The 11,863-nt window shown below is 44.1% G+C and overlaps 1 protein-coding gene across 1 annotated transcript; it reads right to left on the bottom strand.

The window, feature by feature from the left end:
* Positions 1-2,163: 2,163 nt before the first annotated feature.
* LOC311119288 (dnaJ homolog subfamily C member 15-like) lies at positions 2,164-11,381 on the bottom strand (the record flags this gene model as incomplete). The annotated part of the gene is made up of 5 exons (XM_084194009.1): positions 2,164-4,262; positions 5,963-6,033; positions 6,386-6,465; positions 7,366-7,439; positions 11,330-11,381. Coding segments are annotated over 5 exons (348 nt in total), but the record flags the coding sequence as incomplete, so codon positions are not given.
* Positions 11,382-11,863: the final 482 nt, after the last annotated feature.

Raw genomic sequence — 11,863 nt, 5'->3', positions numbered from 1 at the left:
TGACTGAGACGCGCACACACCCTAAGATCTCTTCTTCTAGCCATGGTAGCCAAAATAATGGGCAACTGGGCATTTTTATACATGACCCTAAGCATGATGGGATGTTTTTAATTGCTTAATTAACTGAGGAACCAGACATGCGAAGAAGCACAAGCTTTCAAAATACTTTGTATCTCTCATTTATGTAATATACTTTGTATCCCAGAGCCCTGCATATTTATAGTGCACAAGCTGTTAAAAAGAGTTTTTACGAGGTGTGGGTTATAAAGGTTAGTCATTTCCCCTCTCTCCAGCATGGCAGTTCCGCACAGATGCAGAAGCTTGGCAAAACAAACCTTATGGACAGCAGGAAGCTGGCAAAGCAAAATCTTTTCACACGTGGTAATGGAAAGATACCCTGATGGAGAGGACTGGGGAGAGGGTGGGGGGCAGTGGGAGAGAGGGGACAGGGAGAGAGAGGCTAGCTCAGGAGGGCCATGTGGTTTCTTCACAGGGAGAGGAACGGCTAGAAATAGACCCATCCACAGGAGGGACAGCAGAGCAGAGATCAGCCAAACACACAGAGCCCTGACCTTCATTACAGCAACACACAAACAGTGCATACACTACCACACACACACCTGACACTTACCCTCTACATCAGGGATGGGCAACTTGCTTTTTGTAGGCCCACGGACCAATACAAATATATGAGTTCCGTTTTTTTGTGGCCCCCACCCCCATCAAAGTTGCCCATCCCTACTCTACATGATAATCAATAGCTTCCCAACAGAGACGGACATGGTTCACTGTAACATCATTTGGGAACTGCATTCTCCCAGGACGAGTTGTATTTTAATGATGCGTAGCTAAATCATGCTGGAATGAAGGCATGTGCAACACGGTGCAGATTACATGGTTGTCTAGCCCTCCTCTTCGACATGTGGAAAAACCTTCTACTGCATTTACATTTACATTTTAGTCATTTAGCAGACGCTCTTATCCAGAGCGACTTACAGGAGCAATTAGGGTTAAGTGCCTTGCTCAAGGGCACATTTACGTCATTTAGCAGACGCTCTTATCCAGAGCGACTCACAAATTGGTGCATTCACCCTATAGCCAGTGGGATTACCACTTTACAAAAAAAATTGTTGGGGGGGGAGAAGGATTACTTTATCCTATCCCAGGTATTCCTTAAAGAGGTGGGGTTTCAAATGTCTCCGGAAGGTGGTGAGTGACTCCGCTGTCCTGGCGTCGTGAGGGAGCTTGTTCCACCATTGGGGTGCCAGAGCAGCGAACAGTTTTGACTGGGCTGAGCGGGAACTATGCTTCCGCAGAGGAAGGGGAGCCAGCAGGCCAGAGGTGGATGAACGCAATGCCCTCGTTTGGGTGTACGGACTGATCAGAGCCCGAAGGTACAGAGGTGCCGTTCCCCTCACTGCTCCATAGGCAAGCACCATGGTCTTGTAACGGATGCGAGCTTCAACTGGAAGCCAGTGGAGTGTGCGGAGGAGGGGGGTGACGTGAGAGAACTTGGGAAGGTTGAACACCAGACGGGCTGCGGCGTTCTGGATGAGTTGTAGGGGTTTAATGGCACAGGCAGGGAGGCCAGCCAACAGCGAGTTGCAGTAATCCAGACGGGAGATGACAAGTGCCTGGATTAGGACCTGTGCCGCTTCCTGTGTAAGGCAGGGTCGTACTCTCCGAATGTTGTAGAGCATTAACCTGCAGGAGCGGGTCACCGCCTTGATGTTAGCGGAGAACGACAGGGTGTTGTCCAGGGTCACGCCAAGGCTCTTCGCACTCTGGGAGGAGGACACAACGGAGTTGTCAACCGTGATGGCGAGATCATGGAACGGGCAGTCCTTCCCCGGGAGGAAGAGCAGCTCCGTCTTGCCAGGGTTCAGCTTGAGGTGGTGATCCGTCATCCATACTGATATGTCTGCCAGACATGCAGAGATGCGATTCGCCACCTGGTTATCAGAAGGGGGAAAGGCTACTGCAGGCTACTGGTGAAATGGCTCTCATTTAAAAAGTGAAATGTCACCATTCAAAAACAGCTCTTACCCAATGTTCCCTCTCTCATCAGAACCTGCAGCACTGTTAATAGTTTACTACAATGGCATCTCAGCGCAGAAGAAAGGGACTAATCAGAGAAACACAATAATGAGTCATTGATTACCATTACAGAAAATGTTTTATTCAGCAACCTTTGATAAATTACTACCTGCGTTGTTCACACACACTGCTCAGCTAGGCTTGGTCTCTGTTGTCCATTCATACAGGGTTAATTTCACAGCGGCCATAATGTCTTTACCACACAGAGGAATAAAAAGGTAAAAAAGGAAAAAAAGTATTTAGTCAGCCACCAATTGTGCAAGTTCTCCCACTTAAAAAGATGAGAGAGGCCTGTAATTTTCATCATAGGTACACGTCAACTATGACAGACAAATTGAGATTTTTTTTTCCAGAAAATCACATTGTAGGATTTTTAATGAATTTATTTGCAAATTATGGTGGAAAATAAGTATTTGGTCACCTACAAACAAGCAAGATTTCTGGCTCTCACAGACCTGTAACTTATTCTTTAAGAGGCTCCTCTGTCCTCCACTCGTTACCTGTATTAATGGCACCTGTTTGAACTTGTTATCAGTATAAAAGACACCTGTCCACATCCTCAAACAGTCACACTCCAAACTCCACTATGGCCAAGACCAAAGAGCTGTCAAAGGACACCAGAAACAAAATTGTAGACCTGCACCAGGCTGGGAAGACTGAATCTGCAATAGGTAAGCAGCTTGGTTTGAAGAAATCAACTGTGGGAGCAATTATTAGGAAATGGAAGACATACAAGACCACTGATAATCTCCCTCGATCTGGGGCTCCACGCAAGATCTCACCCCGTGGGGTCAAAATGATCACAAGAACGGTGAGCAAAAATCCCAGAACCACACGGGGGGACCTAGTGAATTACCTGCAAAGAGCTGGGACCAAAGTAACAAAGCCTACCATCAGTAACACACTACGCCGCCAGGGACTCAAATCCTGCAGTGCCAGACGTGTCCCCCTGCTTAAGCCAGTACATGTCCAGGCCCGTCTGAAGTTTGCTAGAGTGCATTTGGATGATCCAGAAGAGGATTGGGAGAATGTCATATGGTCAGATGAAACCAAAATATAACTTTTTGGTAAAAACTCAAATCGTCGTGTTTGGAGGACAAAGAATGCTGAGTTGCATCCAAAGAACATCATACCTACTGTGAAGCATGGGGGTGGAAACATCATGCTTTGGGGCTGTTTTTCTGCAAAGGGACCAGGACGACTGATCCGTGTAAAGGAAAGAATGAATGGGGCCATGTATCGTGAGATTTTGAGTGAAAACCTCCTTCCATCAGCAAGGGCATTGAAGATGAAACGTGGCTGGGTCTTTCAGCATGACAATGATCCCAAACACACCGCCCGGGCAACGAAGGAGTGGCTTCGTAAGAAGCATTTCAAGGTCCTGGAGTGGCCTAGCCATTCTCCAGATCTCAACCCCATAGAAAATCTTTGGAGGGAGTTGAAAGTCTGTGTTGCCCAGCGACAGCCCCAAACATCACTGCTCTAGAGGAGATCTGCATGGAGGAATGGGCCAAAATACCAGCAACAGTGTGTGAAAACCTTGTGAAGACTTACAGAAAACGTTTGACCTGTGTCATTGCCAACAAAGGGTATATAACAAAGTATTGAGAAACTTTTGTTATTGACCAAATACTTATTTTCCACCATAATTTGCAAATAAATTCATTAAAAATCCTACAATGTGATTTTCTGGAAAAAAAATTCTCATTTTGTCTGTCATAGTTGACGTGTACCTATGATGAATATTACAGGCCTCTCATCTTTTTAAGTGGGAGAACTTGCACAATTGGTGGCTGACTAAATACTTTTTTCCCCCACTGTATATGTTTTAATTAGTTATTCTATGGAATATTATTATCTTGTATCTTATGGTATAGTGTATTTACAACAGACTGTACAGTAGACATGTTGACTTTTATAACTACAGGTGACCTTCAACTTGAAAGATAACCTTTCCTGAACGAGGATTCGGAATAGTCCATTGGTGCAGTAGGACTGCTTCTGGGGATGGTAATGTGTTAGGGCTAGAATAAATAGATCTGTAGTATACTGTAGTCCAGGAGGTCAGAGGGGTGATGGGGGCTGTAGTTTTTATTAGCGGCGTTGGTCTTTATCCAGTATGTCCTTAGCCTCATTGATCTTGGCGGCCATGTATGGAGATCCACCTGGAGAGAGAATACACATCCGCTTCTCATCAATACCGGTCTGTTTCACCCCCCCCTCCATCCCTCACACCCCTCTATCTATTCCAGGTGAAAACAATATAACGCAGTCTACACATGACATGCAAGCTGTTTCCCAGACATTCAGTCACACCAACCCAATGCCCTCTCAAAACCCCCTCAGTGACATCTACTGACTGACACAACCAGTCTATGTAGAGGTCAGGTGTAGAGGACTACAGTAGGCTCAGTCATTACCCGTCTCAGTCACATCCAATCACCTTCTATAGCTGCTTGGCCTGCCGGCACTGTGCATTAACACACGGTGGAACACTAATCACTATAGAGCACAGGGAATAGGTGTATGCTGAGCTAGCACAAACTGAGGTTGGGTTGCATCCTAATAGTCTAAAGTGACTTCCTCTCCTCGTCTCTTACCCTTCACCACACTGCTCTGAAAACACATGATAGAGGTGTGTGTGTCCTGAGGCAGAGTGGTCTGCTCAGCTCACAGGGTCAATGAGTACAGCATCCTGGGAGTAGTATGCTGTGTGACACTACCAAGACAGCCTGAAGGGCACAGGTGTGTGTGTGTGTGCACAACACTTCCTTAGTAGCCATGTGTGTATACTGCCCTCTCTAGGTGGTGTGTAGTGTGTCAGCAGAAGCAGTACTGTGTGTGTGTGTGTTTAGGGTAATACATGAGACTGTTAGGGAGTGTTTGCAGTGACAGAGAGCAGGGCCTGATGAAGGCCTCAACTAGTCTGCTAATCAGTCACTGACACACAGAGCCGGCCCGGTACGGCCTTCAGCACTCACAAGGAAAGAAAGATACTAAAAACAGGGCTAGAGGGCCTAGAGAGGCAGAAATAGAGAGCAGTCTGTCGAATCACTTCCTGAAATCTCGTCATCTTGCTCACTGAACCTTATTGGCTCACAGACAGGAACTAATGAGAGGTAATTAGCCAAATCATTCCAACACATTACTCTGACCAGGAATCAGTCAACTCTTTCCTGCCCAGACCCAGCTGACTGACAGACCATCTGTGGGTTATTACCCTCTCTCCTCTATCGATGTCCCAGTAACCAAACACATGCAAATTAACTATAATTTAAACTGTGCTACCTCCTACTGAAACAGAACACAAAAATCCATATCCAAGGATGACAGTATTGATGGATGTGACTACAGGTGACCCTACAGAGCTTATAGCCCCATATTTCATCCCCCTATTTATTATTTGTCCCCATCTTCCGCTTTCTCTCTAACTCCTCCCTCGCTCTGTCACCTCAGCTCTTATCGCCCAGTCAGAGAGGAATCCCACAGGCCATTTCTCATTTCACACAGAGTAAAACTACCCGCTGTGTGTGTGTGTTCCTCTCAGGAGAGGGAAAAACACAGTGTGGACAAGTGTGTAAAACTAACTGCTGTGTATGTGCGTGACTTTGTATGTGTGTGTGTGTGTACACCTCTCAGGAGAGGGAGACTGAGGGAGGCCATTAACCTTGATAGAGGAGAGAGGGGCCGAGTGCACAAGCCTGACGCTGGGGAAAAACACCTTGTATATGGGTTCAATAAAGACAGGTGATATGCTGTTCACACGTGAACCAGTAATAGGAGATTATCACTGTATAATTAATTCAGTCGTCTCCAATCAATCCTTTCGCATGTCCAGTAAATATGGATTAAACTGTCAACTGACCTTTATCTGGGTGGTTGAGGACCATGATCCTCCGGTGGGCATCTCTCACCTTGGACTTGGTGCTGGTCGGGCTACAGGGGGAGAGAGATACAGGATTGGGGTTAGAAGAATGTACTACATATGGCTACACACAGACAACACATATTTAGAGCAGGATTACACCACCATCTAGTGGTCAAATCACATATTCACAAGTTGCAGTAAGAACATCCAGTTCTTCTGACCACTAAACTATTCAGAGGTGTTCTGTTCTCTCCCTAATGTGATTGACAGTGTGAAATTAAACTAAACCAGGAAGAGAGATGACTAATATAAACCCATCAAAGACCCAGAGAAATCAAACGCAGACTGAAATAGAAACATGTGCGCACACACCTTCACAAACAGGCGAGCATGACACACACACACTTTCGCCAGTCTTACCTGATACCAAGGATGAGGCTAGCTTCTCTTTTAGTCATCTTCTGGTCAAACCCTCCTTTATAGTAGTGGGATGAGAAGGCCTGGAGAGAGAGGAGAGATATTAGTACTGAAAGTACACACACACCTAGAAATCATTCAACTCACCCACTAGAAAGGTATCCTTTTTTACTCAGTGTAAATACTTAGAGTAAGAAGGGTGGAAGTGCATTCTGTGGTACATAGGGTTCAATAACTCCCTTCGGTCACGCACTGCCTCATTGTCACACAATACACACTGGGAGAAACTGCCAGACATACACACACACAGTGTGAGATCTGATCACTTATCCATCTCACGTCACGCACTGCTTTAAAATCATACACACACACTAGAAGGAATGACTGTTTCTCTCTCACACACACACAAAGTGAGTCATCAAGAAGTGCAGCTATGCATCTGCCCTTTCTGACCCCTTCCTGTCCTCCAACTGAACATGGCTACACAAAACACGCCAGGGTCAGGGGGAGGTGAGAGAGGGCAGTGGGTGCATCACCCTGTCTGGGAACCTGATGTGGAGCCTTTGGTCTGTGGAGCAATAACTCAGGTGCAGTAGGGGGAAACTGAAGACCATGATTCAGTCCACCCACTAACCACCCTACAGACAGTCAGTGGAATAAATACTACACCACAAACATGCAACCAAACATTGGTGCTTGGTGACTATCTGATGGGGCAATACATGAAACCCCCAGATTTGCAAATGTGCGTCCGTAGGGTGGTGGGAGAGTTTTCTGCAAAACCAGTGGGTGTCATCGTTGATCATGCATAGTTTTAGAATACAGTGTACCAAGACATGCAAACAATTAGTAGGAGTTCATTAGAAGTTGCCCAAAAAAACATATAGGTCTACATGGTTAGATATGTTTTCATCTCCTCTTAGGATTGCGGTACCGTCCTAGACGTGTGGTTCACCACATAACCAAGTTAGTCGCTTACTTACTGAGGTGGGCATCTTCTTAGCAGTCTGTGACAGGACCTGTCCTAGAGGCTTCCACAACTGGAAGGCATAACGACCTGAAACATAAACACAGTACATATTTGTCCTACACACACAGACCCCTTTTCACTGGTCACCACAGTTCTATGTTCTTGTCCTGTCTAATATGTATCGGAGTGTGTGTGTTATCGGTGTGTACTGGGTCAGTGTTTGTGTTGGTAAACTGTCATAAGCTGTGGTCACTCTCCAAACCCACATACAGCCAGTCAGCATCTACACCCTGCCAAACATTTTCTGTTTATATACTCCACACACACACACAGACACACACAGAAGAAAACATCTCTGGAGGAGCTGCTTTCCAAGAGAAAAACACTAAACCACTCAGTCACGTATGAGAGCCACGCTGCTAAGCTCAGGGAGTAATCAGGGCATTATTTATAACCTGATGACTGACATGTTCTGAGTGGGCGGAGTAAATCCACTACTCCACCTCCAGGAAGTTCTGTTTTCCTAAAACTACAAAGCTGAAAGTCCTTCAACCGTGGAGGGACCGCACACACGCACGTGCACGGCTGGCCTGCTGCTGGCCTTTCCATGTACATAGAGAGGATAATTAGACTGTGCTGTTCCTCAAAGCCGCCACAACAACTAATGACCTCACATCACTCGAACCCTGTGGCAACTGGCAGACCACACACTGCCTTACTATTAACCATGATACAATACGGCTGTGCTGACTGACACTCTTGTACCAATGCTGATAATGGCATAGTGCCTATTCACTGCTGCGCTCTGCAAGATAACCCGATAACGGCACTTTATCACTATACAGAATGACTGGAAGATCATAATATACTGTTTTGTAAGACATCTAACTTCCTGAATAACCAAATAACCTGGGTGTGTGATTGCTACAGATTGTACGCCAGATAATGTGATAACCAAAGATTTTTGGTGTCTATTACTGGACGTTACAGGTTTGTCCATACAAACCGCTGCCATAAATTCGACAACTAACCTGGTATTGGCGATACACTCTTCGTTCTCGATTCTGGAAAACGTATCTTATACGTGTCAGTGTACAGTTGCAGGTGGTTCTACAAACACCAGAGAAAACTCAGAAAGATAGTAAATCCATGTTGTGTCGAGTGAGATATGCTTCTTGCATGTGTGTAGCGTTGCATAAAAATGATTAGTTCCTGCAAAATGCTGGGAAATGCTAGATGTGTGGCAGCTAAGATGGTGAGGAACGGCCTCTTGCGGTACAAAACATGGATTTATCACCTGCAACTGTACACTGACATTTGTGACTTGTTTCAGGGAACTAGGCGTTGGTCGCACGTCACTACTTCACAGGAGAGGCATTTGAACATAAGCATTTATTTTTGATCAAAATAAACTGGAACATGTTAACTTTCATGAGCCTTAATAACAAACTTGCATGCCATCTGTACATATGAATAAAACATTTCAATTGTGAGTCTGGTTGGTTTAGCCAGTGAAAAAGACAGGAACCTTCCCGCTAGCCATGATTGGCTGAGAAAATGGATGGGCTGGACATGCCGAGAGAGGAGTTCGGATTGGTCTGCCATGTAGCATGCTACTGTCTATAACATGAGCTGCTCAGTATGTGTAGGTAAGCCTTTTTAACGCGGCTTTTTTGAAAGATGTCACGAAAAACTGCAAAAGTGTTGCTAATGCTCTCCACTTTCTGGAGGACAATCGTGCCATGCTGACTCTCTCTGACTCTGAAAATGAATCAGACGATGAGGAAATCCCTGATTTAGGTAAAAACATTTTTCATTGAACCAGACAGTCTTCTGAAACGGCGATCAAGTGTTGTCAAGGAAGAAGTTGACCAAGTTTTAAAATCAGTGGAATGCCCGGAGTATGATAGCAGAGTATGATAGCTAAGGAGATGAAGAAAATTCTGCCGTTTGATTGCAAATATGCGGAGGGAGTCGAAAAAAGAACACACAGAAGGCTGTTGTATAAAACACCTGTCTCCAGATTACATCTTCAAACTAACCGCAACCATGGCATCTGTAACAGAGAGGGAGAAGCGTTCATCCATGTATACGGGTAAGAGATTCTAGCTAGCTACATTTTCGGAGATTATACATATCTAATTTTGTCAGAAAGTCATTTTCATTGCAAGTTAAAGTGTACTGTTAGCTAGCTAGCTAACGTTAGCTGGCTGGCTCGCTAGCTAACTTCACGTGTATGATCTGTGTAGTAATATTATTTTGATCTCAAAAAGCATTGCTAGTTATAGCCTAATGTTAGCTAGCTAACATTGAACCTAGTTGGTTAGCTTTAGCTACCTGCAGATTCATGCATGGTAGTAATGTTATGAGTTGGGATTATGGTTAATTGTAGCCTAATGTTAGCTAGCTAACATTGAACCTAGTTGGTTAGCTTTAGCTACCTGCAGATTAATGCATGGTAGTAATGTTATGAGTTGGGATTATGGTTAATTGTTTAGCTTGCTAGCTACATGTCTAAACAAAAGACTCCACTATGCAAGTAACCATTTCACTGTACCGTTTACACCTTCTGTATCCTGTGCATGTGACAAATAAACATTGATTTTATTTGATATAGTGTGTGTTTACCAGAGACGGTAATGTGAAGAACAACATGACCTGCATCAAAGTCAAATTAGGATGTAATTAAATTTTTGTCATTTAGCAGACGCTCTTACCCAGAGCGACTTACATTATTATTATAATTATTTTTTTCATACCGGCCCCCCGTGGGAATCGAACCCACAACCCTACATCCCTGCCAGCCATTCCCTCCCCTACCCTGGACGACGCTGGGCCAATTGTGCGCCGCCCCATGGGTCTCCCGGGCGCGGCCGGCTACGACAGAGCCTGGATTCGAACCAGGATCTCTAGTGGCACAGCCAGCACTGCGATGCAGTGCCTTAGACCACTGCACCACTCGGGAGAACGTAATGTTCGGCCAACGAGACAGTGTCCAAGTTCTAAAATTCTCTGGTAGAATGCCCTGCTTTTATTTCGTCACACTCACAACCGTAAGCTATTTCTGCAATTAGCTTGGCATTAACTTGTAAATAAGCTAAAGTTAAGACGTTGTCAGCTATGATATGGTCATTATTTGAACTGGCTAACCAGCTAACTTAACGTTAGCTAACAAGCTAGAAATGAACCATTTTTTTTGTTTTACAAAGTTGCCATTAGTTGCCTGGTTTGCTAGATTGACATATGCTAAATTCATTTTTAAACAGATGGGTTTATTAGTGTTAAAATACAGTAGTTATGCTATTTTGGACCACCAGGCTGCTGATGTCATGCAGCCTGTCTTTTTCATAACGACAACGACAAGTTTGATGTCGGATGACAATAGAATGTTCATGATGTCACTGCGACAACTGTCTGCAGACATGTCGCTAGACGTAGTATAAACCAGCCTTTAGACTTGAAATCTTTGGTCGTTTAGTACACTACCTTACTCACTCTGTTTAGCACATGTGAATCCTTAAAGAGATGGGTGGAGCTAAGGCTTAAGAGGGTGTGAACGTTGATGAATGTGTGTAGACAAAGAAAAGCTTACCAGTAGGTGTACCAAAACATTCAAAGGCCATTTTCTCAAAAGTGTGGTTACAAGTTTAACTTTCAAAGCAGAATTACTTTCCCATTGTTCCTCAACTGTAGTGTATGATATACCATTTTCTAGCTCTTTTATCCAATGTAAAAAAACACTATTTCAAATTTTGCTACATAAGACCCAATCTGTCACATTTATAAGAAAACTGTTTTCCAGAATCGAGAACGAAGTGAGTATCGCCAATACAAGGTAAGTTAAATAATTTATGGCAGCGGTTTGTATGGGCAAACTTGTAATGAACACCAAAAATCTTTGGTTATATCACATTATCTGGCGTACAAACTGTAGCAAGGTGTGTGAGTGTGCATATTATATGTTTGCTATTTCTTACCTGCAAAGCCTGCAGCAGCAACACCAAGGCCAACCGCTATCAGAGTACCACCCTGAATATACAGAACAATATCAATACAACAATCCATCAGTCAACAACAGCGGTGTAAAATACTTCAGTGAATATAATTTAAAGTTCTACTTAAGTAGTTTTTTTTAGGGTATCTGTACTTTACTATTTATATTTCTGACAACTTTTACTTCACTACATTCCTAAAGAAAATCATGTACTTTTTACTCCATACATTTTGCCTGACACCCAAAAGTATTCGTTACAATTTTTTTAATGCTTAGCAGGACTGGAAAATGGTTCAATTCACGCACTTCTCAAGAGAACATCCCTGGTCATCCCTACTGCCTCTGATCTGGCGGACAAACTAAACACACATGCTTCGTTTGTTAATTATGTCTGAGTGTTGCTGTTGGGAGTGTGCCCCTGCCTATCCGTAATACAATTTAAAAAAAGAAAAATGGTTCCGTCTGGTTTGCTTAATATAAGGAATTTGAATGATTTATACATTTACTTTTGATACTT

This window comes from Coregonus lavaretus (assembly GCF_964263955.1).
Source record: "Coregonus lavaretus genome assembly, contig: HAP1_SCAFFOLD_1792, whole genome shotgun sequence".
NCBI classification, from domain to species: domain Eukaryota; kingdom Metazoa; phylum Chordata; class Actinopteri; order Salmoniformes; family Salmonidae; genus Coregonus; species Coregonus lavaretus.
The sequence above is the reverse complement of the archived record's forward strand: the minus strand, read 5'-3'. Positions and strand labels throughout refer to the sequence as shown.